The sequence below is a fragment of the Nelusetta ayraudi genome, unplaced genomic scaffold (assembly GCF_046127955.1).
Source record: "Nelusetta ayraudi isolate G7.1 ecotype Tasmania unplaced genomic scaffold, CSIRO-AGI_Nayr_v1 ptg000008l, whole genome shotgun sequence".
Lineage (NCBI taxonomy): Eukaryota > Metazoa > Chordata > Actinopteri > Tetraodontiformes > Monacanthidae > Nelusetta > Nelusetta ayraudi.
In genome coordinates, this window is record NW_027466058.1 from 2,581,439 (window position 1) to 2,607,935 (window position 26,497).

Genomic DNA, 26,497 nt, shown 5'->3' on the forward strand with positions numbered 1-26,497 from the left:
CTAAACCCAAGTGGACCTCCTCCACACCTGTGTTGTTGGGATTACTCCATAAAAGTAATCCAACTACTGATTACTCCGGAGAAAAGTAATTAGTAAATAGAATTACTTCTTTAACTACTTTGTTTCATAAGTAATCAATTACTTATTACTAATTACTTTAGTTAAAAAAAAAAGAAAAAAAAAAGATAAAGTTACAGTTGCTCAGTGCTTTGGAATGAATTTTACTAAAGTGCAAAATTTTGCCATTGCAAATATTGCCTCTGCCCTCTCAACATGAATGAATGTTTGCCTTCTGAACACAAACTGCACATTTCACAGAACAAACTCATGTACAGCACTGGTGCCTTTTGCACAGGCCATAGTTAAAATAATCTGCAACATTGTTGTTTTCGGTTGTTTTTCTAAATTTCAGACATTTTTTCAGACATTAAACATCAGTGACGGACTTGTTAGTTGATAACGTAATTATGATATAATTATTAGTTTTGCCACAGTAATCCTGTTATATTACTCCGTTATTTAAAAAGCAGTTTAATTACAGTAGCGGGTTACTTAGTAATAGATCACTAGCCAACACGGCTGCAAACACACAACCCGTCTTCACCCCGGTACCTTCATCCTTCTAACTCTGATGGTGGGGGAGGGGTCGGGGGTTCTAGTGCAGCACCCCCTCAAATGAATCAAAAATCCCCTTGACCCACATCTCCAAGGGGATCTGTGTCACTCGCCTGTACGCATCTGTTTACACCGGTCCATTGTGATGCTTTTCTAATGCCATAAATGAAGTGTTTTATAAATTTGCAAATCTAGGTTAATCTTCTGGAGAACTCCGCAGGAATTCACAGGCTTTTAAAAGTGCTATGCATCCATCTGCAAATCTTGCTAATGGCTCTTCTCAAATGTGCTTGCGCACGCACGCGCGCGCGCACACACACACACACACACACACACACACACACACACACACACACACACACACACACACACAAAAAAGTCACATGATCTGAATACAGACCATTGGCACAATTACTAAGCTGAGCATTTCCCCCCCCAGTTTTTATATGATGCAAATGAAAACTGAAAAGCTAATTTAAATAAAATAGCGCAAGACAAAATGTCTTTTTAGCATTAGCATTAAATAGTAGAATCATATTCGCTACAAACCCTTTCCCCAGCAAACAGTCCAATTAACACCAGGCTGCTTTAAGGTTAAATCATCAGATGTAAAAGACCAACAATATCAGTTACAGATCAGGATGCAGGGCCGCCCCCCCCATGATTGGAGTCACTGAACCCAGTGACGCCCTGCTGGTGACCACCTGGCCGTGACGGCCCAGCCCCTCCCTCCAGCACCATCAACACATATGGGCCGCAGCTCTTTTGTTCGACGCAGATGCCCTTAATGAGGAAGCCATCCCCAGAGGATTGAGCCGGGGCCGAGAGAAAGGGCTGCTTGTGTCTTTGTGGGCAGACGCAGTGTGTGGAACAGCAAAGCCTCTGCGTTTCAAATATACTGTGATGAAAAAAATCTAAATCTTTTCAAAGTACCAAGAATTGCTGTATACATATACATGTATATATACAGTATATGTATGTATATCCCCGTGACCCTGAGCTCGGGACTAAGCGGGTATGGAAAATGGATGGATGGATGGATGGATGTATATAAACATATATATACATACATAAAATTAAAGAAGAAATTACATACTATTTAGAAAATGACATTGCTATTTAGTTTTGTCATTGATAAATACTGCACACAGAGGGGGGAAATGTCCAAAAGAGGGAAACCTGAAAAAGTTCACAGTCTCCAACCATCTGATCTCAAGAGGGCCATAGGTGCTGATAAACAGCTTCCTCTGATTTCCACTTGCATCACTGTACAATCCAGCTTGACTGTTTTTTCCCATTCCTACCACACTGCTCCTCGACACCCACGAGGAAAGATGAACACTGGCAAGTAAAACAAAAAAAAAAAAGTCAAAATACAGCAGAACGTACCTTAAAGGCCTCCAGCTGCTGGTTGATGAGGTCGGTCTCCATGCCGACGGCCTCCTGGGACGCCTCCCTGGTCACGGCTCGGCCAAGCCGCTCGCCCACGTGGCCCATCTTCTCGCACACGTCCTCCAGCCTGGACAGGGTGGCCTGCACCTGCGCCTCCCTGCCTCTGGCCCGGTCCAGCAGCTTCCCGCACTGCTTGCTTAGGGCGTCGGCGTCCCTCTTCAGGCCCAGCAGGTCGGGCGACGCCTCCGTCTCCGCCATCTTCCGGCAACGCTCGCCGGCGTCTGCCGCGTCGGCCGCCAGCTCCTGCAGCCTCGTCGTGAGGCCCTCCACGTCGGCCCGCTGCTGCCTGAGCGCGGCCACGGTGAGACCCGCGGGGGCCATGCTGTCCAGCTCGTCGTCCAGCTCGGTGAAGCGGCCGAACATCTCGCGGATGGCGTTCTGGAACTGGCCGATGCCCTGCAGCTTCCCCTCCAGTGCCGCGCACGCGTCCTCCAGCCTCCCGTTCAGCGCGCCGTGCTCCTTCTCCAAGTCATCGGCCTGCAGCAGGAGGTCGGTTGCGCCGTCGGCGTCGGGCGCCTCCACCACCAGGTCCTTGGCCAGGCTCTTCAGGTGCTCCACCTGGCTGTGCACGGCCTCCAGGCTCTTCTGCTGGGCCTTCATGTTGCTCAGGTTCTTGCCGCTGTGGCCCTGCACCCCCTGCGACTCGTAGGCGTCCGCCTGCTTCCTGGCCCCTTCCAGCTGACCTTTGGCCTCTCTGTAGGCATCGTTAAACTCCTTGACTGAGTGCGAGATCTTCTCCAGATGCTCCCTTTTGCTCTGCAGGGCTTCCGCCACGCCGTCCACCCTTTCGACGATGCCCACTTTCTCCTCCCTGACGGCCTCGGTGTCGGCGTTGGCCACCTCCAGGAGGCCGTCCGCCGCCGCGCTGAGCTGCTCCACCAGGCCGCGGTGCTTGTCCACGTCCTTCTGCAGAGCTTTCACCTGAGAAATGGAGGCCTCCACCGCGACCGGGTCAACGGCGAGCCTCACTCTGCCCTCGCCCGCCTCGCACTCTTGTATCCAAGAGTTGAGCTTCTCAGCGTGTTCCCGATACTTGACAGATCTCTGCAGGGCGGCCTTGATCTTGTCGGCCTGTTCAGCGGAGCTCCGCTTCACTTCCTCCCAGTTGGAGGTCAGCGAGGTCAGCTGCCCCTGGAGCGCCACCTTCTCGGCGCCGTCCGTGTTCTGCAGGAGCGTCTCCCCTTCGGCCATGATCTTGCCGTAAGCCTCCTCCTGCTCCCCAAAAGCCTTCTGGAGCTTGCCGTGCTCCTCCAAGGTCTGCTGCAGCGTGTCGGCATTGGCAGATATGGACTGGGGCTTGAACTGGTCCTGGACCTTCTCACTCAGCCACGACTGGAAGTCTTTGGAGGTCTGATGGAACTGCTGCGAGCTGGCAAAGGTGGAGTTGAGCTGCTCGATCCGTTTGGCTGCAACACATAAAACGCGGCGATTAGTGTGTCAAACAAACTGCAAACAAGCTCTTTCATCCAGATGTACAGAACAAAAACGCCCGCCTGAGTTAACACAAATGGCATTTCCTGCCGAAGCTTTGCGACGTTACTCAATTGGATCGAGTTAAAAGTCGAACCTGCTTTCTCTTCCAGCTGTTTGAAGGGCTTGTTGACGCTCTCCAGCTGCCTGGCTAGGTCCGCCTTGAGGTAATCCTCGGTCACCATGGCCGCGAGCTCGCCGTTGATGACCTCAGCCTCCTTGAGCTTCTTCCTCTCCTCTCTCAGCTGGCCCGAGATGCCGTGCACCTCCTCCAGCTGCTTCCTGACGGCGTCGGGCTGGGCGCTGTGGCCCTGGTGGTCGCCGAGCTGGCACTCCAGCTGGCCGACCGTCTGACTCAGGCTCCTCAACAAACCCTGGAACTGGCCGGTCTTCACCACCGCCTGGTCAATGAGGCCGTCGCGCTGGTCCAGCTGCCCCGTGAGGCCCTGCCATTTCTGGGTAACGGCCGAGAGCTGCTCCCTCACCAGCTTCCCACTCGTGGAGTCTTGGTTGCCTGAGCTGAGGATGGCGGAGGCGGCGTCCTCGAGTTGTTCATACTGGCTTTTACGGCTCTTGAATTCGTTCTGGAGGATCTGGAGATCGAAAACAAAATGGGGATGAAGATTTGGAAGATCTGAAAAAAGCTCCAGTCAGTAGGCGGCTCCCATCTTGTCACGTCTCGTCTCACCTGAACTTGCTGCTTCTGCATCTTCAGCATGTTGGGGTCTATGGAGAGTGGTCCGAGCACACTCATCATCAGCTCCTTTTCTGAAAGCCACTGGCCCAGCTGCAGCTCAGTCGTTTTGAAGATGTCCAGATTCTTGTTGGACTCCTCCAGGTGCTGCTTCCTCTCTTCCACTGAGCCGCTGATGTCGGCCCAGGCAGCGTCTGACGGAGGGAAAGAACAATCGCACCAGGCCGCATTAGTCAGCACGTTTCTGAACCACCCTCCTACCGTTTTCACTCACAAACCCCCCACTGAGCCGGACCTGGCACGACAAATGTGTTAATTTTGCTGGCGAGGCCGAACAGTGGGTAGATAACAGCAGTGTAAAAGCAGGTGCTTTTTTCCACAGGGGTGTGATGGTGATGATGGAGAGAACTCTCATCAAAGAAATGGGACAAGACAGATCCGGTGAAGTCATCTACCTATTTCTGCAAGCATCTGCTTCCATTTTGCTGCCTCAGGGGAGTTGGGATGAGTCTTGATCAGGTTGATGAGTTTCTCTCTGAGGCTCTGGAGCTGCTCACGTTTCTCTTTCATGCCTTCCTCAAACGCCTTGACGGATTAAAAAAAAATTACACACTTATTATTTATACACTCATTTATTCCTCATTTATTATTTTGGACCCTGTGGTGTGAAGATGAAAGTGTCATATGAACATTTCGTTCAGAGCAGAATCAGCAGATGATTATGCTTGAAAGAGTTTCTTTGATGAGCGTCAGGAGGAACTTTTGTACCTTCTGCGCCTCCAATTGTGTTTTCACAGAGTCTTTCTCTGAGGCAGCCTTGTTCCAGGTGGCCGCCGTCTTTTTCATCTCCCTCAGCCAGGCCATCATATCATCCGTCTCATTTTTGGCAGCTCTGAACTCGTCGCCAGAGCTCCTCAACTCCGATTCTCTGCTCCTCAGCGTCTCCCCAAGGCTCTCGTATCCGTCGTTGACATGTGACATGTTCTGCTGGATTACCATCAACTCTGAGGACAGCAAGTCACTTGTGTGAGTTCCCTTCATCACGTGCCCACGACATTATTATAGCATCCGTCGACACATTCACATTCAGCGGCCTCATAAAACAATATGCTCAGAGAAGGAGTGAGAAATGTTTGGCTCCACTAAAATTAGAACTCTTGGCAAGGGTGGGAGTGATCCATGTGGTTTACAGGAAGGAATCACATGACATCATCAAATGAAACAACAACAGTTGCAACAGCCAATAATTTGAACAGATAATGGCAAATCTTTTTCTTTAAGTACAGACGTGACATTCTCAGCGAGGGAAAGATCAGATTTGGAAATTTGAGTTTAAAAGAATAGAGAAAAAAGAACAGCATCAGAAGAATTGTTGGCTTTTAAACCCAAAGACCTTTTAAAAAAGCTGTTACTTGCATCACAACAGTTCATTGAGACGTTAAAAGGGTCCCTGCACACAGCAAACACTCCACAAAGTCCCGCAGCAGAACCTGAATCCAGAGTTTTCATATTACCTTTATTGGTTAGGTAGATGTGAGTCGCCGGACCACCACCATTAGTAAGAGCTGATGCAAAGACATGAGACAAAAAAAGCTTGTGTAAATAAATGACAGGCAAGGTCGTCCGTGTCTGGGAGAGTTCATCTCTACGTGTTAGTGGTTACAGAGTGCAGAGGAGAGCCTCCCAACGCCATGCTTCAAGTCCCGACGGGCGGCGGACGCGTTCATCGTTACCTGACTTTTGTTTAGTCTTGGTCTTGGCAGGGGACGTGAGGAAGGTGATGAGGCTGCACAGCTCGGATCCTTTGCCGTTCAGCTCTTGGACGTCGGGCCCCTTTGACGTCCATTCTTCCACTAATCCCTGAGGATACACAGAGTGACGAACGAACAACGAAAGTGAATGATTTTCACACTAGAATCTAGTCCTTTTATTTTTCAGTTGTCGCTGCTGTTGGCAGAGAAGGCAGACTGGGTTCATGCGTAGTTCAAGGAGGGAAGAACTCAGACAAGTTAAACCCTGTTACATGTTACATCCTCTGGAAAACACAGACGTAGCACAAGAGGCAGCAATCTTTCCGCCCCGGCACTTTGAGCGCTGCGGAGGATTTTTAATCAACGTTCCGACTCACAGAGACAATCTGCAGGTCTCTTTCCAGACTCTTCACGCTACTGTTCGGCTGAACGGCCGGCACTTTCTCGCCAGTCTGCTCTAGCCACTTGGTGAGGGCACCGGCGGCACGTCTGAACTCTCCCATCTGGTCCTGACAAGAAGACACCTCCTCTTCCCTGTGGAGTGGGACAGTCAGACGTAGTTCACATCCAGGATTTTCCAGCAAGATTTAGATAAAGAGAGAATACTCTGGAGTGCCAGCTTATTTATACAGAAGCATATTGCTGTCATACTAAAGAAAGAAAAAAGGTTTCAGTATCACATAATTACAATATAATTGCCCTTTTTTTTCCAGCATGGCAGCAATATGCTTCCGTTATCTTCCCCCTCGCCCGTCCCCACTCACTTTTCCTTGACGTTGTTCTGGAAGGTGTTGAAGCTGTTTGAGAGGTTTTCCATCTTGCTCTGGATCTGAGCTCTGTTCGCGTCAGGGCTCATTTCAGACAGTTCCTTGGTCAGAGCCTGAAGAGTCTCCAAGTCGGCGGCGTGTTCGGCCATCTCAGCTTTCGTGTTCTGCAGCGCAATTATAGAATTAAGCCATTCGCTGCGGTACGAAATGGTTTCCACTCATATTGGAAACGCGGCTGAGGCCGCGGACGCGCGCCGATCTCACCTGCATCAGCTGTGACAGCTCGTCGAACGTCTTCCCCGGACCGTCCGTCTCATGGAGGTCCTGCGAACGCCTGGCGACGAACTGCTGGACTTTATCCGACACCTCCTCGAACCGCTCCACCTTCTCCTTCAACCGCTCCAGGTGGGAAACCTTCTGCTTGTGCTTCTCACAGGCGTCGGAGAAGCGCTGGGAGAGAGCGCCCATGGTGGACTGCAGCAGCGCGGCCGCCGACGGATCGGCCGTCTCGGCGAACTTCTCCACCTTGGCCCTCATGGCCGAGATGCTGCTCTGGCGGCTCGCTATGTCCTGCTCCAATGCCTTTGAGACAGCACAGAAAGACTTTCAGCGACTAATTTCCACCTCTGACGACGGGTGACGGATAAGGGGGTGGGGGACGCACCGCTTCCTTGCTGAGGAGACCCCCGATGGACACGGAGTCCAGGGGGATCTGGCCTTTCTCCTTCACGCTGGCCTCGACACCCGCCATCCATCCCATCATTTCATCCAGACCATCCTGCACGCTCATGGAGCGGGTCAGGGTGATCTGCAGCTTCTCATTGCGGTCGCTCACGGACTTGGACAGGTTGTCGTAGCGCTCCACGATGTCATCTGTCATGGAAACGGAAGAGACACAGTGAGATCGGGAAACAAAGCCAGCGACCCGACCTCGACGGGCGTGACCGACGCTGCTCGAGAGTGAGACCAACATTTTTAAGCCGCCTGGGGTTTGTTTGGTATTTATGAGCTATAAAAATATAGACAGCTTTAGTCACAAGCCAAGAAACCACTTACAAGAGGAGACTCCAAATGTCCTATTTTAAAAACTAAGGATACTGTTGATATTAGAAAAGAAAGGGCGGAGAATGCCTTCTGATCCTACTTGTAAAAAAAAAATAGTTGCAGTGTGGTCAGATTTATTAAAGTCAATTGTGAAAACAGGCTCTCACAGTGACAGATAACAGGTGTTTTTTTTTGTAACTCTAGTCTGTGTCATGATCAACTTGATTGACTGATTGACGACTCACCCACTGACTCCTGGATCTCATCGCCGTTGCTCAGCAGATCTCCTTCACACGCTATCAGGGACTCGGCTGTTTTGCGCAGCGCATCGATACCCGTCTGACGTCCCGTCATCTGTCCTAACAGGCCCTGTGAATCAACGAGTAATCACTCAGTCAGATACTGGGGGCTATTATCATCATCATCATCATCGACATCAACGATGCTTCAGCCTCTATCTAGCTGTACAGTGCCGTGTGCAGGATGGATAACGCAAACAGAGGGTTGATGGATGATGATGACGACGATGCGAGCAAATGTCTGGATCCGGCCTGTGGAAACACTGAGTCATCCCTCTGATATAGCAACATGTTTGCTTCAGCCGATAACTTTATGAAAGGGGATTAGGGCTCTCTGCAGCCGTGTGTAATCAAAGCCCGCAGCAGAGCCCCGCTCGCTCGCTCGCTTCGGCCCACAGGCGCCTCTTATCTGGACATATCAGCGGTGCAAGTCACTACCTCCTCGCGGAGAAATGTTGGGAGTTCAGCGCGGCCAAAAAAACGTTCCTATCCTCCCTCGGCAGAGCTACAGCTGCGAGTGCCCAGGGTGAAATTATTCACGTTAGATTTACGGCGGGAGCTAAAAATAGCTGCAATCTTACCAAAGTCTGAGGGGGAAACACTGTATATGGTCACGCCGCTGTGTCACCACGTGTTGCGTCTCGAAAAAGAACAAGCTATTTTTACCTCTGCTCCGTGGGTCATTTGTCAATGTCAATATGATGAAAACACTCGCGTTGATGAATAAGGGCCTCGGAGAAATATGTGAGTTTGGGGTTTTGTGAGGCTTGCGCTAAGATGGCTAAGGTGGATGCTAGCAGCAGCCTAGCTTGCCTTGGTGTCCTCCAGCTGCGTCTGCAGCGTCTGCGGGTCAGCCGCAATGGCCTCCGACTGCTGCTTCCTCGCCTCGTCCTCGGAGCTGTGGAGCCACTTCAGCAGGCTGGCGCTGCACTCGTCGTACTTCTTGTATTTGTCCACCACGTCTTTGAGGTTGTTGCCGAGCTGGTTGCACTGAAACAAAGGAAAACGAAAATTACAAATCAGACATGCTTCATTTTCAGGAAGTTGCACAGGTGTGAGATATACAATTATGAGATGTTAGCAAGGAACCATATTAATAATTTAGTTTTTTTTGCAAAGGTTCCTATGACGGTGTTTTGTCATCCTGATATTTATCTCTGGCCTGTCAGTGAAGTCCTCATAAAAAAGAAAAATCCATTCTTTACTTCTTTTGTAAAGTAAGTGCTTTACATTCAAAGGCTTTGGAAATCTGCCTTTTGTGATGTCACAAAGGGTACTGATACCACACTTTTACCTGCCAAGGATTAATGACAAAACCCACAAGCAGATTTTTTGTCCAGTCGACTGAGCCAACACATTCTTTCCTTCCCTTTCAAACGTGGAACAAAGCTTCAGTTATAGCAGGAAGCTGAAGCGTTTGTTGTTTTGTTTGTTTTTTAAAATGCTGATTTTGATCACTGATTGTGCAAAGCTGCTCCTCATACTGGGGTGACAATGAAGAACCGAATTTGAGTAATAACCTTGAAAGCTTTACAATGCATCCATCTAGTGGCAAAAGATGGTATTGCAGAAGGTGTGGAGATCACCAGCTTGCAGCTCTATGGAATCATTTGGATTTTCTGCCACTCTTTTTTTTTCCTACTTTAAGTAACAATATATTTCGGCCTTGGTTTCAGTACATTAAGCTGTACAGTCACCATTTTTCATTGTTATTAATTAATTATTATAAATCATTATTAATTGATTGATTGTTTTAAAAATATTATATAAAAATATATATTTTCTCCTGTGCCTGGACCGAACCCGCTCCACTTTGTCTGTGTATTAAAAACACTTCATAAACAAATTGCTCTGACACATACATACCTGTGAGTGCAGCACTTTGTATCTGTTTGCTGCTGAATCCAATTTTTCCTTGACAGCAGCACAGGTCCCTGTAGTATCCACGTGCAGCTGAGCGTTCTTGGCAGCAGCGTCTGCCACGCCACAGGCTTTGGCCACGTCCAGCACCTTCTGACCCGAGATGGTGATGAAACGAAGGTCCCCTTTGTGGGAGATCACGTCCTCCGAGAAGCTTTTCTGACGCTGGAGCTTGTCGGTGAGGATGTTGAGGGAGTCTACTGGGGCTCCGAGCTCCTCTCTCTGGCCCTTGGCCTGCTCCAACCAGGCCTCAAACTCTTCACAATCGTCCTGGAACTTCTTGAGCTCCTCCTGGACACACTGCACCTGCTTCATCTGCTGCTCGGCCTGCGTCAGCGAGGCGTCGTACCGTCCCTTCAGCTCCTGGATGTTCTTCTGCAGCTTCTCCTTCTCCTCCAGGGACAGAACGTTGGCCTGTTTGTCCAGCAGGGCCTGAGCCGACTGGGTAGCCATGATCAAGTCCTGCTGCTGGGAGAGGATCTCCTGGTGACGGGCCTGTTGGGGACACAACACCCATAGACACAGCATATTAGCTTTAAAAAATAATTTTAACACTAATTTGTTTTCTCTGAGCTGTGGTCTTAAACTTTTTTTGGACGGGTGCATGCATTGGCCTAAAAAAGCTATTGTATATCAACATCACAAACAAAATTAAAAAAAATCTTTGAAAGTATCTTTTATGTGCTATTTCTGATTAATAAATAGATTCTGATCTGTCTTTAAAAAAAATCTAAATTAAATGACAACTTCTGGCAAAAGATTTCAATTATTAATGGAAATGTTTGTAACATTTTACATTTCTTTAGCACTTTGGTCTTCAATGACTGACATTGTGCTACATCTTTCCATATAAAATTACCAGCTTGTTAAAAGTCTTTTCTGTTTCCATGTATTTGTACAGTGCAGACTGGAGCGTCTCTTCACTTTACCTTGACCCTGTCGTACTGCTTATCCAGGTCAAGGGAAGTGTCGTTCTCGCTGCCAAGACCTCCGTCGGTGCTCTGCATAGAGTTTCCATTGGCATCGTCGTCCTCACTTATCAGTCCCCTGGCCGACGTTTCCTCCGGAAGGTTTCCGTTCTCTTGGCTCAGGCGGTCAGCTGGATCCGGACCAATCGTGTTTTCGTTTCCGATGTTTGATATCCAGTCCAGGAGACCTTCGATTTTGTTCTTGCTCTCTTCGAGCCGTTCAACAGCTGCAGCCTGGAAAGACACAACAGATTACACGTCAAAAATAAAAGCAGTGATGAAGACAGCACATTTGTTGACAGTTGTGCTGGAACAAATTACCTCACTTCTCATCCCCTCTCCATCTTACCTTCTCACTTTCCTTCTTAATGGTCGTCGTAACAACTTTCTCCAGATCCTTCCTGGACTCTTCCACCCGCTGGTCAATCAGCTTCCCTTTGCTCTGCGCCGTCTCCAGCCTGTCCTCCAGCACGGCAATCTGATCTGGAGACAGCTTGCTCCGGTTCTCCTCCAGAAACTTTTTAGTACTTGCGATGACCTCATGTAAGGCATTGGCGTTGGCCAAGACGTCTTTCTGCAGAGCCTTGGGATCAGACGGGCAAAAGTCAATGAGACGAGGAAATGAAGCTGCTTGATTTCAACCAATAGTAATAACAAAACAAAAAGTTTTGCTCTGAGCAGATGATCTCAAACCTGGTGCTCCTCCTGGTACTGCTGCAGATCTGTGACACTTTCCGCATTATCCACCTGCTGCTGATGACCAATCAGATGATTCTCAGTTGAGGTGAGGTTATCACACACTTCCTCCAGCTTTTCCACAAACTCCTGCTGCTTTCCCAGCAAAGACTGTTAGAGAAAATACACATAAATAGAAGGGTAAATGTCAATTTTCAAGACAAATCTTACAGTTACACTTAATAATGTTAGTTGAAAGACAGATCCTAGACTCAAAGCAGCCAACTTAATAATATAACGCTGAATACACATGACGACATCATGCAAAGTCTGTCTTGTTTCCCTTTATCTAGTAACTCGGTATGCTGTAAACATGCTTTGTTTGGGGGTCATAAAGACAAGGGGACATTATATCTGGTGCTAAAGGTTGTGCAACAGCTCCAAGACAAGAGAGAGGATGCAAACTGTCCACTGTTAAATGTCGACTGGTTTCTTTAAAGGCCTGGAAGACAACAAAACATTAGTGTGAAGGAGAGCTCAAGCACATGGACATGCAGTTAATGTAGCCCATCAGCAGAATCTTGTCGTTTTGTGGACTTTTTCGTGGACCTTCTCCTGGTTTTCCCTCTGTCTGGTGTCCAGCAGCCCATAGAGGGCGCTCCTTTGGGCGGCGAGGCCCTCCGTCCGGTCCCTCAATGCTCGCTGAGAGCTGTTGAGGAACTTGAGGAGGTAGCTGCTCTGAGTGGGGCTCAGAAACTGCGCGTGCTCGGAGATAAAGCACTGGATGTCAAACGTGACATCCTCCAACTTTGGCCTGACATCTTTTTGCAGGATGTTTTCCGTTTCCTTGAATGAAATACAAAATAAGAATGTGGGAAATAGTTTAAAATGTTTCTGTAATTGTTCTCTAAAAACTATTATTTTTGTGCTTTACACTCACCTCATTCTGCTTTATCAGATTTTTCAGCGCGTCCACGTCGCATGTGCTCAAGTCCAGGTCGCTCATTTCACAGCTGCTGGGGATCAGACTCGCCAGCGCCTTCAGATCACTGAGATGTTTTTGGTATGTTGACTCCAGATTGATCTAAAATCAAATAGAAAACATTAAGAGCTGAAAGAGCCGCAGCATCAGTCTTTAATGATATTGGCGGTAGGCACTGACCCGTCCGGATTCTATAGCTTGAACAAGGGAGCGGCTCCTCTCTGTGCACATTTGGGTAACAGCGGCGAAACTGGGCTCTAATTCCAAATACGTGGCGGCCAAATCCTGGTGGACTTGCTCTGGGATGCCTTCGCTTTTAGAGTTGAACAGCTGTTTTGATTTCTCCATGTCAGCATTGAGAGCGATGGCCAGTCTGGAGAGCTGAGACTCCAACACCTGGGTCAACAGGGGATGAACAGAGCAACACAAGTTCAGACGATACTGTTCAGCAAGCATCTGCAACGCTGGTTGCCCAGTGAGTCACAGCGAGTCTCAGAAGCCCATTTCTGACCTGACACTCCTCTTTTTGGATCTGCAACTCCTCCATGCTGTCCCCTATGGGCACCTGGTTCAGAAGGTCTTTTCTCAGATCGTCTAAAATGTCGCCATGGTCCTGCAGCCTCCCAACACACTCCAAATAATCCTGCACGGTGAACTGATGAAAGAGGAAACACAGAGCTTTATAAATACACTAGGGGGGAGGGTGAAAATGAGAGGTCGAGATCGTAACAGTCAAACAACATCAAACTCACCTTCTTCTTTACCCGCGTGACCGCACCTGATGCGGCGGGTGACTGAGGAGGACCAGCGGCGGAGTGACAGAGCTCCTCTTCAGTCTGTCTGTCATCTTCTTCCTCCTGGATGATGTCCAGGGTGTGTCGCTGCTGCTCCTCCTCGGCCGGACCGCCCAGAGCGGCGCTGAGGCTCTCCATCACCTCCTGCAGCATGGACAGGTCTTGGCTGGAGGAGACGGTCTTGAGAACCCGCAGGAGCTGCAGCTGAATGTTTGGCGCATCGGAATGCTCTTCCTCATCTGCGACTCCTTCTTCCCGCATCAGCGGCCCAGAGTTGAGGAAGTTTTGCTCCAGCAGGTCGGCATCAGGGTCCTGACGGCGGCTCTCGATGGGCTCGTGAGTCTGCGCATGGCCTTTGTCATGGCTACACTCCTCCGTGCTCCCAGTGTCATGTTCCTTTTGCAAGTCAATGGCGTTAACTCCTTCTGGTGTTTGGCTCACAGCATCAGAAGCCTCTGGCAGAGCAGCAGGGGAAGCGCCAGACATGATGCAGCTGCCCGGCAGGACACAAGGTACACTGGTCTGATAGGAAGCTGTCTGGAGATGCTCAGCATCATCTGCCCGTAACTGCTGGTCAGATGGTGAAGCATCTGATCCAAATCTTACACTGGATTCTGGCTGTTCTGAGCTGGTCTGCACTGCTGTCCTGTCTGTAAAATTGTTTCGCTCATCCCTTGTTGCTCGATTGCCAGACAAAGTCACAGGCTCCATGTTGACAGGGATGTTTAAACTGTTTTCATGTTGCCTCTCAGGGGAAATGTCTCCCGCGCCCAACTCTACATCAGCTGTAACTACACACTGTGAGCCTGTCAGATCCTCATCTGCCAGCGCTGCTTCAGGAGCCTCTCTGGTGTTACTGAGCTCTGAATCTTCTGCATGTGTGTCACCTTTGTCATGGCTACAGGCCTTTGAAGGTCGTGGAGGAGCTGTGAAGGAATCTGTGCTTCCGGTGTTGTGTTCTTTTTGCAAAACAATGCCATCATCTCCCTCTGGTGTTTGGGTTGCAGGATCAGTTAGTTTTGGCAGCTCTGGAGGGGAGATGTCAGACACAATGCAGCTCTCTGGCAGGAAATTGTGCACATCAGATTGATAGGAAACTGTCTGGAAATGCTCAGAATCATCTGAGGGTAAGTGATGGTCAGCTGGTGAAACATCAGCTCTGAATCTCAGCGCCGCATTGGAATCTGACCACTCTGAACTCATGTCAACTGCTTCCCTCTCTCTAAAAGCATTTTGCTCATCCCTTGTTGCTGTATTTCCAGATGAAGAGACAGACTTCATGTCAGTGGGGATGTTTGAGCTGTTTTCATGTTGCCTCTGAGGGGAAACATTCCCTGTGCCAAACTCTACTTCAGTCACTGTACCATGCTGCAACCCCGTCGAATCATCACCCTTGTTGTAGCTACACGCCTCTGAAGGCCCTGGAGGAGCTGTGAAGGGATCGCTGTTTCCAGTGTTATGTTCCTTTTGCAAAACACTGATGTTCACTCCCTCTGGTGTTTGGTTCACAGCATCAAAAATGTTGCAGCTTTCCGGCAGGACATGAGACACATCGGTCGGATTGGAAACTGTCTGGAGATGCTCAGAATCATCAGCAAGCAACTGCTGGTCAGCTGGTGAAGCATCAGCTCCAAATCTTACAATGGATTCTGGCTGCTCTGAGGTCGTCTCCACTGCTGTCCTGTCTATAAAAGTGTTTTGCTCATCTCTTGTTACAGTGTTTTCAGATAAAGTGGCAGATTTCATGTCAGAGGGGAGGTTTGAACTGTTTTCATGTTGCCTCTGAGGGGAAACTCCTTTGACCAACTCTACATCAGCCATAGCATCAGGCTGCAAGCCCGTCGAATCACCACCCTTGTCATAGCTAAACGCCTCTGAAGGCCCTGGAGGAGCTGTGAAGGGATCTGCACTTCCAGTGACATGTTCCTTTTGAAAAATACTGGCTTTAACCCCTCGTGGTGTTTGGTTCACAGCATCATAAAGCTCTGGTAGAACAGGAGGGGAAACATCAGACATGATGCAGCTTCCTGGCAGGACACGAGACACATCGGTCTGATAGGAAACTGCCTGGAGATGCTCAGAATCATCTGCACATAACTGCTGGTTAGCTGGTGAAGCCTCAGCTCCACACCTCAGGCCCACGATGGATTCTGGCTGCTCTGATCTTGTCTCCACCGCTGTCCTGTTTGGGAGAGTGTTTTGCTCATTTATTGTTGGTGTATTTCCAGACAAAGAGACAGGCTCCATGTCACAAGGAATGTCTAAAATGTTTTCATTTTGCCTCTCAGGAGAAACGGTGAGACCATGCTGTAAACCTGTTGAATTCTCACTTTTGTTGTGGCTACATGACTCTGGAGATCCTGGAGGAGCTGTGAAGGAATCTGTGCTTCCAGTGTTGTTTTCCTTGACCAAAACAATGGTGGTAACTTGTTCTTGTGTTTGGTTCACAGCATCAGAAAGCTCGGGTAGAGCAGGAGGAGAAATGTCAGGCATGATGCAATTGCCTGGTAGGACACGGGACACATCAGTCTTATGGGAAACTGTCTGGAGATGCTCAGCATCATCTGCAGGTAACTGCTGGTCATCTTTTGTTGCTGTATTTCCAGGCAAAGATACAGGCTCCATGTCGACAGGGATGTTTAAACTGTTTCCATTTTGCCTCTGAGGGGAAACATCTCCTGTGGCCAACTCAATATTGGCCATAGCACCACGCTGTGAGCCTGTCACATCCTCATCCGTCACTGCTGCTACAGGAGTCGCTCTGGTGTTACTGAGCTCTGAATCATCTGCATGTGAATACGCAGTCTGTGTGTCACTTTTGTCATGGATACACTCAATGGAAGGTCGTGGAGGAGCTGTGAAGGGATCAATGCTCCCAGTGTCATTTTCCTTTTGCAAAACGCTGATGTTCACTCCTTCTGGTGTTTGGCTCACAGCATCAGAAAGCTGCGGCACAGCCGCAGGGGAAGCGTCAGACATGTTGCGGCTTACGGGCAGGACATGACACACATCGGTCTGAGAGGAAACTGTCTGGAGATGTTCAGCATCATCTTCAGGTAAGTGATGGTCAGCTGGTGAAGCATCACCTCCAAATCTTACAATAGATTCTAACTGCTCTGAGCTCCTCTGCACTGCTGCTCTGTCTGTAAAAGCGTTTTGTTCATCCCTTGTTGCAGTGTTTCCAGATAAAGAGGCAGACTTCACGTCAGTGGGGATGTTTAAACTGTTTTCATGTTGCTTCTCATGGAAAACACATCCTGTGGCCAACTCAATATTGGCCATAGCACCACGCTGAGAGCCTGTCAGATCCTCATCTAACAGCGCTGCTTCAGGAGCCTCTGAATCTTCTGCATGTGTGTCACCTTTGATATGGCTATAAACGTTTGAAGGTCGTGGAGGAGCTGTAAAGGAATCTGTGCTTCCGGTGTTGTGTTCTTTTTGCAAAACAATGACGTCATCTCCCTCTGGTGTTTGAGTTGCAGGATCAGGTAGTTTTGGGGAGGACATGACGCAGCTCTCTAGCGGAACATTGCACACATCAGTCTGATTGGAAACTGTCTGGTGATGCTCAGAATGATGGTCAGCTGGTGAAGCATCAGCTCTGAATCTCATCCCCACAATGGATTCTGCCTGTTGTGAACTCGTCTCCACTGCTTCCCTCTCTCTGAAAGTGTTTTGTTCATCCTTTGTTGCTGTATTTCCAGATAAAGAGTCAGATTTTATGTCAGTGGGGAGGTTTGAACTGTCTTCATGTTGCCTCTGTGGGCAAACGTCCCCTGTGTCCAACTCTACATCAGCCATAGCATTACGCTGCAAGCCTGTTGAATCATCACCCTTGTTGTAGCTCGATGCCTCTGAAGGCCCTGGAGGAGCTGTGAAGGGATCTGTGTTTCCAGTGTTATGTTCCTTTTGCAAAACACTGGCGTTAAGCCACTCTGGTGTTTGGTTCATAGCATCAGAAACCTCGGGCAGAGCGGCAGGGGGAGAGTCAGACATAATGCAGCTGCCCGGCAGCTCTGAGCTTGTCTGCAATGCATTCCTGTCTGTAAAATTGTTTTGCTCGTCCCTTGTTGTCGCATTTCCAGACAAAGAGACAGGCTCCATGTCAACAGGGATTTTTTCAGTGTTTTCATGTTGCCTCTCAGGTGTCTGATAGGAAAGTGTTTGAAGATGTTCAGAATCATCAGCAGGTAACTGCTTGTCAGCTGGAGAAACTTCAACTACTTCCCTGTCTCTGAGGGCATTTTGCCAATTCAATGGCTCCATGTCGACAGGGATGTTTAAACTGTTTTCATGTTGCTTCTCAAGGGAAACGTCTCCTGTGCCCAACTCTACATCAGCCAAAGCTACACGCTGTGACCCTGTTAGATCCTCATCCACCAGCGCTGCTTCACGAGCCTCTCTGGTGTTACTGAGCTCTGAATCTTCTGCATGTGTGTCACCTTTGTCATGGCTACAGGCCTTTGAAGGTCGCGGAGGAGCTGTGAAGGAATTAGTGCCTCCAGTGTTGTGTTCCTTTTGCAAAACATTGCCGTCATCTCCTTCTGGTGTTTGGTTTGCAGGATCAGGTAGTTTTGGGGAGGTGTCAGACACGACGCAGCTCTCTGGCAGGACATTGTGCACATCAGTCTGATAGGAGACTGTCTGGAGATGCTCAGAATCATCCAAGGTTGAGTGATGGTCAGCTGATGAAGCATCAGCTCCAAATCTCACCCCCCTAATGGGTTCTAACTGCTCTGAGCTTGTCTCAACTGTTTCCCTGCCTGTAAGATTGTTTTGCTCATCCCTTGTTGCTGTATTTCCAGATGAAGAGACAGACTTCATGTCAGTGGGGATGTTTAAACTGTTTTCATGTTGCCTCTGAGGGGAAACATTCCCTGTGCCCAACTCTACATCAGCTACAGCACCACGGTGAGAGCCTGTCGGATCCTCATCCACCAGCATTGCCTCTCTGGTGTTACTGAGCTCTGAATCTCCTGCATGAGGACATCCAGGATTGAATTTTTTCCCTGTTGTGACTTCATCCATAGCAGTGCGCGGCTCCAGCAGGCTCTCACCAGGCAGCACGCTCCAGCCGGCCTCATCGTCACTTCCTGATTCCAGCCCTGGAGCGTGCCGAGGTGACATATCCCTGTTTGTTTCCCCGTTGCCATAGCCACCGTCATCCCCGCCAGCCGGAATCATTGCGTCCCCAAGCGCGGCGGATGTGTAATCTGGACGCGGGGCCGGCTGGCCGTTCGCTGCGTTTCCCCCGGACAGCACATTGTGATGCGATGAGGCCACGTCTGACTGGGTCCCGCTGAGCCCCCCTGCGGGGAAAAACTCATCAGCGGTGGCGGGGGGAACATCAGATGTGACACTGCTGGCAGAGGTGGAAAACAGAGCTTGGCTCTCTCTCTCTAGATCAGCCCCATCACGAGAAGTACTTCCTATCCAAACACTGTAAACTTCCGCATCGTCGGGCTCGCGCGAGTCCTCATCCGTCACCCGACTCCACAGGGACGGCGACGCCATCGCCGACTGGTGGTAACAGCGTAGATATTCCTCCACATGCCCACTCCCTCCACCGCCGACCACCTCGTCCGTCAGGTCGAGCTCCACGACGGTGACCTCTCTCTCGGTGGACTGCTGAGCGTTTTCATCGCCGTCGATGTACACTATGCTGAAGTCCTCGTCCTCAAAATCGAAGGAGTCGCGGTCGGCATCGGGGGGGAAGGCTCCCGACGGCCCCCGAGGGTCGAAGGCGACGTCGCCGTCGTCCTCCACCACGCCGTACTCCAGCGACTCGCTGATGCTGATGGTGCAGCCGGACCTCGACACGCTCTGCCGCTTCGTCATGCTGAGGGTGAAAGTCGAGGTGCCGAACCCGTCGAGCGCCGCCTGCTTCAGCATCGAGATCATTTCCTCCTCGTCGCTCTCGAGGGGCTCTTGGCAGTCCGGGTGCGATCCGAACAATTTGAGCACCGACCTCTCGCCTGCAGGGCTGCTTCTGCTGCCGAGAGACGCCTTGAGGGCAGAGCATGCGACAGACTCTTCCTCCATCTGAGCATTCGGAGGCACGAGGCCCTGCTTATTATCATCGCCTTCTTCCAGGTCTGAGTGCAAGAAGTCTGCTTCGAAGTCATCCGGATCTCCCAAGTTCTGGAAAATGGTGTCAGGGTCGAAGTAGGGGAGGGTTTGTTTGTCAGGCGTCCCTGGCGAACGTTCCGATGACACTGGTGTGTAAACTTGCAAATTGCTCCCGTAAAGTCCCTCCATTGGTTCACCCGGCATCCAGTTTTTGTTTCTGTGACAGGTGGATTCCTCCAATGTGTCCATGTCGATGTCATCATCTGCAAAACTCCCCGTGACAGGACGCTGGGTCGCAGCCCTGTCGCCGCTTGAATGTGTTTTTTCGTGGAAACTTATTCCTCCGTTGACAGAGGAAACAAAGTGATGAGTGCGTCCCCTCGGCTCCTCCGGCTCCTCCTCTATGTGCAGCGGCATCTCCAAGTCCTCCGACTCCGACACACGGCCGACGGTCCCGGTCCAAGAGGTCACCACCTTCTCGCCGGGATCCTCGAGGAAGATTTTCAACATTTTACTCAGCTGCTTATCAAGGATGAGGACCCGGTTTCCCGTTTTGGCGTCCGTGTAGCTGTTGATCATCAGGTGGGAGATGAACAACAGCTCGGACTCGGTGGGGCTGGGGACATCGTCAACTTGAAGGCAATCCGCAGCATGAAAGCAGCCGTCGACCATGAGCTTTTTGTACATGAGCCAGGACGAGAACTTGTCATTCAGGAGGTCGACGTCGGGGAGATCTTCTGGGATCTCCACGGACCTCAGGACCTCGGCCGTGTACCGGTCGATCAAACCCTGCTGAACGGCTTCACTCACACCTAGCACCTCTGAATATTCTGGGATGTAGAAGGCTTCTATTCTCCACCACTTGCTGGTTACGGTGCTGGAGGACTCGCTGGTAGAGCTTTGCGTTTGGTCGTCCTGGAATGAGGAGGAGCGTGATTGGACTTCGCCAGCGGGAGGCACCACGAGTCCGATGAAGTCCTGCTGATTTCGAAACACAGTTAAGGTGCTGCTGGAGTTCATCAGGTCGCACTGAACGGCTGCATCCACCACGAGCGACTTCCCGCCGTCCATCAAAACATCCATACTGTTTCCATACCGTCCTTGCCCTGGGTCACATCCACCCACGTCCAACTGAGCTCCTGAACGCCTCGTCAAAGCCTCCTGATCACCATCCTGACCTGACCTGAGAGTGTGAACATCCCTCCCTGCTGTCAGTGACTTACTCCTGCTCAGGCACTTGATTATGAGACTATTGACTTCACGAGGTTCATCTTCCCACTCTGAAGGTGACACGTCCCCTTGACCCTCTTCTTGACCCTGGAGGATCCCTTGGTAGTCTGACTCGGGTATTAAACCCAGCTGAAGAGCTCTGTCCAGGGTCAGGGTTTCCCCCGTGTAGGACACCTCCAGTCCATCGCCCACTTGCTTCACCTCTATCACCTTGATGATCGGCTCTTGACGTGCGCCTCCCTCTTCTTCCGAGGAGACGTGTGAACTCTGGATGCACTTTCTGGATTTATTAGGCTCTGGCGAGCGACGCAGCGAGGATCCCAAAAGCAGTTCTTGTTTGTAAAGATCGTGAGAGTCTGAACAGAGATGCAGCTGGTCGCTGTTGACAGAGTGTGTATCACCAGGTACAGGAACAATTGAGCCACAAGAGGCTCTATCGCTCCATCCGTTGACAGATTTAGTATCCTGAAGGAAAAGGAGCGAGGGGAAAAAAAGAAAATGACTAAACAGCGTAAAATAAATCTGTATTTCCATGCCGGCTATCAAATATGAATTGAAGCGCCATAGAGTGGATTGACAGGTTTACTCACCCACCGTGCAAAAACGGACAAGTTAGAACACGGTGTGCACGAGTGCAAGGATGCACCGGAGGGGTTGCAACAGGAGAATGACGGCTAAAACACTGAAAGCTATCATGCATCTGGGAGTGCAGTATCTGGCATCTTGCAAATAGAAGGTTAGTCACATCATATGTGGGAGGGAAAAGCTCAAGTTTCATCCATATTAAAAAACACAGTTTCTTTGTTTGTTTGAAATATTGCAATGTCAGATTAGGGCAGGGCACAGCAAAGCATGTTTACAGCATACTTGAGTGTGTATATATCATGTGTTTGGATTTGCTCTAAGACAAACACGCTGGCTGCAAAAGACAACTCATTATACGGGAGAAGAAATTGGTTAGTCATGCATCCGGTCCAACAGGTGGCACTGTTTTCTAATTGATATGTCAAACGCTCAACAGGTGCCCGAACCTCCTCTGCAGCTGTGGTGTGATCCGAGCAGTGCTGGGAGAGTTCACTGTACGCCTGAGTCAGAGCCGCCAGCTGCTCCTGGGCTTTCTCTCTTTCCTCTTCTGTCATCCTGGGGAAAAAATAAATAAATGTATATATATACATATATATATATATGTATATATATATATATATATATATATATATACATATGACTCAGACTGAAGACGTGAATCGCAGAAAGTCTTTTCCAAGTCAGCGACAGCAGCTTGACTCACTTTTCACTGTGCTTGTTGAGCATCATTTGCGTGGCCCTCAGAGCTTCTGCAATCTGTTCCTTCTTAGTGACCATTTCCTCCACTGACACCTGACAAGAAGAAAAAAGAACATCAGAAAATAGAGAACATTTCAGAAAATTTCAGAGCATTTTTGTTTCTATTTTTTATTTTTTACATTTAATTGGTGGACACCACTGATCTTACCTGCGGCTTTTGGAAAGTCTCAGTGTTGGCGTTGCTATCTTTCACTTTATTCCCATGATTGTTTGGAGCCTTTTGCACATTGGACATCCAGTGCAAAAGTTTGCTGACTTTATCACCGTGCTCTCTCTTCTCCTCGTCCACAGATCTCTGTAAATAAAACACATAGACACATTTGGGGAAAAAAATATTTTGGGTGGAAAAGGCTGGAGTGGCGACGCAAAAACAACGTTGGTGTATCTTAATCAGATTTGTCACCTCTTCATCTTCCGTTCTCTTCAGTGTTTCGCTGGCAAACTTCACATACTGTGTGATGAGTGTGACTAGAGCAGTGTAGCGAGTCCGCAGGTCCATAAACTATGTGGAAACAAAACAAAACAAGCATGTCAATGATGTGATCATCCATTCCATCCATACAGACTGTAACACATATTTCTTTTGTTTTTTTTACCTCTTGCTGAATGGCGTCAGAGGAGCTCTGCATCCTCCGTTTCTTCAGCGGGGATTTGTGTTGGGAGTCAATCATGGCTCTGTAGGTCATCAGCTGCAATTCATAGTCCTAAAAAGGGGATTCGCAGGCTTAAAGTTATTTCTGTCATCCGAATGCAGCACACACAAGTTTCTCTTAATCCATTTCCAAGTTATGACATAATTTAGTGGGAAATAAATGAGTTCACCTTGATGGAGGAGGAGTACTGCTCTGAGAGCTTCTGACATTCATCAATGCTGCTCTGCTTTTGTTCAATTTCAGCAACCAGGACCTGATAAAAAAAAAAAAGGGAGATAAATACTGTTTCACAGATCTATGGGGTAAGCTCTGTATCTGTGACAGCAAATATGACATGACTTCACTTCCAACCTTCTGTTTGTTCAGCAGCTCAGCCAGAGCTTTGCTGTCTTCTGGTTTGTTTTCTTGTGCCTTGAGCTGCGCCACTTCCATTTCTCTGACCCATTCATCCAGACTGCTGTACGAGTCTCGGTAGTGCTGCAGAGATTTGCTGATACCGTCCAGGTCCCGAAGCCTGGAGAGTTTTTTAAATCAGTTCAAGTCTTGCAAACACAAGAAGCTATTTTTCTTAAACAAATATTGCGAGTCACGTGGCGACTGGGAACCGACCTGCTGTCGATCTGGGAGTGGATGTTGAGCCAGCGCTCACTCAGCTGGTCGGCTCTCTCCTTGTGCCAGTCCAGGTCGAAGTCCCGCTCGTTGTGCACCTTGAACATGCGCTCACTGATGGCCCGTGCCGTCTTCAGCTCGTCGTCCATGTCGCGGAACACCTCCTGCTTTTCGTGCGTCTCCGTCTGCAACTGCTGCAGGTCAAGGCAGGGCAAATAGTAAATAGATGAAAAAAATATAAATACTAGGTCTGTCAGTCGATTAAAAATTTTAATCGTGATTAATCCATTTGTGTCCTGAGTTAATTCGCGATTAATCGCAAATTAAGTGCACATTTTTTACCCTGCTCTTTACGTAACTGAACAAGCTATCACGTTAATTGCGCATTAAAAAAATTTGCGCCATTAAAAGGAGTTTGAGTTAATGCGTTATTAACGCGTTAACTTCGACAGCCCTAATAAATGCAAATAAATATACAGAACTGCTGTTGAACCAAATGGCGCACAACCTTAAGCGTTGATATGACGGCCTCAATGGACTTGGGGTCGGAGGTCATGGCATCTTCCTCGTACAGTTTGGATTCGTAGCTCTTCACCAGCGCCTCTGCGCTCTGGCTGTGCTTCACCACTAAGCTCACCGTCTTCAGCCTGCGATACAAAGGGGAACACGTCATCCTCAAGGGCCGCGACTCTCAAAGCTGCCGGATGCTCGGACGAGCCGCCTTACTTGTCCATGTAAATGGACGACATGGAGTAGACTTGGCTCATGCTCTGCACCAGGACGGTGAGCTCGGAGGACAGCGTCGGCACCGACGGGGAGCCCTCGGCCTGCCGGAGGAAAAGCTCGCACTTCTCCTTCAGGGCGTCGAGGTTCTCCTTCAGTTGGTTCAGCTCTGCCGTCTTCCTCTGCGACAAGGTGCGAGGACGCGTCAGGAATCACGTAAAAACAGCCACTCTGCGTGTCAAACCAGAGGGTCACACGCTACCTCGTGCTCCGCGATGCGCTGCAGGCTCTGCTCCAGGTCGTCCCTCTCCAGCGGCGTGCGGATCTGCCTGATCAGGTGCTCCTCGTGGGCCTCCAGGTGCATTCGGAAGTTGCGCAGTTCGGAGATGTAGTTGTTGTACACCGACTCTTCGTGTTCCTCTGTTTGGTCAGGAAGACATTTTATTGTCAAACACGTGAGACCTTCAAACGAGACGCTGACCCACCAAGAGTTTATTTTGTAAAACAGTAGTTTTCATAATACACCTCTAGATGGCATTCTTTCCCCAGAAACTAGTAGCACTTCTGCAAATAAAATAACAGCATGTTGCCATATAAAGTCACAGGGGGATGAGGTCCTATGCGTGTAAATCACTTCCTGTTTGGTTTACCTTTCTTCCTACAAACACTCCTCGCTAGGTAGGATCACCGCGCAGTAAATCACAGACTTTTCCTCTCATGCGGTTGGAAAAAAACCAACATAATTCCAAAAGGCATTAACTTCAGGCTTAGAGGGTTTTAAGAAGCCATGTGTTTCCCACATGCTGGCAGTGTTTAATTAAAAGGGCGGAGGGAGGAGGGGTTTCACCTCTCTCTGCCGACTCCAGCAGCTGCTGGTAGAAGTCCTTGCAGGCCATGACGTCGCTCTCCAGCTGGACAGAGTCGGCCACCGTGAACACCTCGGACTCCTCGCTGTCCTCGAGGAACTCGTCAAAGTGGGACTGCAGGTTGCTCAGCACTTGCTGGTGCTCACCGGGTAGCATGGTCTTTATCTGCGGCGGTTAGAGGGGAAGACAGAGAATAAGTGGCGCACAGAAATTTTGAACTTGGTGCAATTGAAGGAAGGGGAGTTTGTTCATTTGGTTTGACTAAGCATTTAGATTGGACTTCGTCAAGCGCAGCAAACACTGGAACAGTCACAATGCCTGTTATTTTGGTTTGTTTCCTGGATACAATTGTATTCACACTTCCAGCGAACTGAACGAGGGTGCAATTGGAAGCGAATCGAGACCCCCAATTTATAGTGCAGCAGGGTTTGTTTGGTAGGTTGGCATCAGGATTTGAATGAGGGTTCACACCAGTGCAAACCGTACATTCCAACAATACACTCCAACCAGTCTATATTGAATTCATAGTCCCAGCCCTCAGATGTTGTGATCAGCAATATTAACAATCAAAGTACAACAGCACACACACATACCGAGGCCACGTTCCAATTCCGTATGGCCCGTATGTCCGCCATGAGATAATGCCAGGATGTGACGCTCTTCATGTTGATGTGGGACTGGTGCCACAGTGACAGGACATTCTGGTACAGCTGTTCAGTTCTGTGGGACAAAGCGGAGCAGTGGAGAGACGAATTAGCCCCCTTCTCCCAAAAAGGTCGATGGCACGACATGAATCCCAGCGTCTCACCTTGTCGCCGTGTCAACAGCCTCTTTGTTTGGCGGTGGAACGGTGAAACACACAGAGGGGACCATGGCCTCATTCCCGGCCGTGTTGATGACCTTCCACTTGGCCCGGTGAGCGTTACTGGCCAACATGCACTCGTCATCTTTAGAAATGGTGATCTGAGAGAGTCGCGGGGGAAAGGTCAGTTGCGGGTTTTACCTCGAGGCAACAAAGCTAAACGGAGACGCGAGGCAACGTGTGTACCTCTATTTGACGGTAGTCGCAGACGGCTTTCACAGGGATGGAGGATCTCAGAGGGCTGTCGGGGTTTCTGGGCGTGAGCTGCACAATGTTCTTGGCTCTGCCCACAAGGCCAGCCACAGTGCTGCAGTACTGCAGGAGCTGCTCCTTCTCATCCTGCGGGCGCCAAATAAACAATTAATTTGCATGAAAAACACACATACGCACGGACACACACATACACAGCCACAGACATGTGTGTATGTGTGTGTGTGTGTGTGTGTGTGTGTGTGTGTGTGTGTGTGTGTTTGTTTCGATCCATATATATGTTAAGGCTGTCAAATAATTGATTGTTTTAATTGAGATTAATCTCTGACTTTACGTAGTTAACCACGATTAATCATATTTTGATTTGCATGTTTCCAATTTCCGTTACTTTGCATTTCAAGGCAGTTTTCATGTCCATATTTAATGTAAATCAGCTCTTGCCGGAGTTCCTTAATTTTGGAACCAAACAAACACAAAGAGAGGATTTCCCTTTTTGATCT

The 26,497-nt window shown here is 49.2% G+C and overlaps 1 protein-coding gene across 14 annotated transcripts in view; it reads right to left on the reverse strand.

The window, feature by feature from the left end:
• The window catches only part of dst (dystonin), a 91,943-nt gene that overhangs the window by 29,098 nt on the left and 36,348 nt on the right, over positions 1-26,497 (reverse strand). For 12 of the 14 annotated variants that reach the window (XM_076018740.1, XM_076018736.1, XM_076018732.1 and 9 more), the window contains 32 exons: positions 25,974-26,126; positions 25,734-25,888; positions 25,519-25,645; positions 24,907-25,090; positions 24,322-24,479; positions 24,063-24,241; positions 23,845-23,983; positions 23,337-23,530; positions 23,079-23,241; positions 22,897-22,980; positions 22,671-22,778; positions 22,478-22,576; positions 22,223-22,369; positions 22,019-22,107; positions 21,762-21,870; positions 11,674-11,826; positions 11,330-11,563; positions 10,942-11,214; positions 9,959-10,507; positions 8,906-9,082; positions 8,039-8,162; positions 7,414-7,622; positions 7,014-7,331; positions 6,747-6,913; positions 6,360-6,516; positions 5,965-6,091; positions 5,746-5,796; positions 5,000-5,235; positions 4,687-4,816; positions 4,226-4,425; positions 3,635-4,130; positions 2,005-3,473 (listed from right to left, as the gene is read on the reverse strand). In XM_076018740.1, the coding sequence (XP_075874855.1) occupies positions 2,005-3,473; positions 3,635-4,130; positions 4,226-4,425; positions 4,687-4,816; positions 5,000-5,235; positions 5,746-5,796; positions 5,965-6,091; positions 6,360-6,516; positions 6,747-6,913; positions 7,014-7,331; positions 7,414-7,622; positions 8,039-8,162; positions 8,906-9,082; positions 9,959-10,507; positions 10,942-11,214; positions 11,330-11,563; positions 11,674-11,826; positions 21,762-21,870; positions 22,019-22,107; positions 22,223-22,369; positions 22,478-22,576; positions 22,671-22,778; positions 22,897-22,980; positions 23,079-23,241; positions 23,337-23,530; positions 23,845-23,983; positions 24,063-24,241; positions 24,322-24,479; positions 24,907-25,090; positions 25,519-25,645; positions 25,734-25,888; positions 25,974-26,126 (7,158 nt within the window). Of the gene's footprint in view, positions 1-2,004; positions 3,474-3,634; positions 4,131-4,225; positions 4,426-4,686; positions 4,817-4,999; positions 5,236-5,745; positions 5,797-5,964; positions 6,092-6,359; positions 6,517-6,746; positions 6,914-7,013; positions 7,332-7,413; positions 7,623-8,038; positions 8,163-8,905; positions 9,083-9,958; positions 10,508-10,941; positions 11,215-11,329; positions 11,564-11,673; positions 11,827-12,264; positions 12,502-12,595; positions 12,740-12,817; positions 13,034-13,148; positions 13,293-13,389; positions 16,013-21,761; positions 21,871-22,018; positions 22,108-22,222; positions 22,370-22,477; positions 22,577-22,670; positions 22,779-22,896; positions 22,981-23,078; positions 23,242-23,336; positions 23,531-23,844; positions 23,984-24,062; positions 24,242-24,321; positions 24,480-24,906; positions 25,091-25,518; positions 25,646-25,733; positions 25,889-25,973; positions 26,127-26,497 lie in introns of those variants that run through there. The other 2 variants (XM_076018739.1, XM_076018738.1) reach the window with 1 other exon arrangement.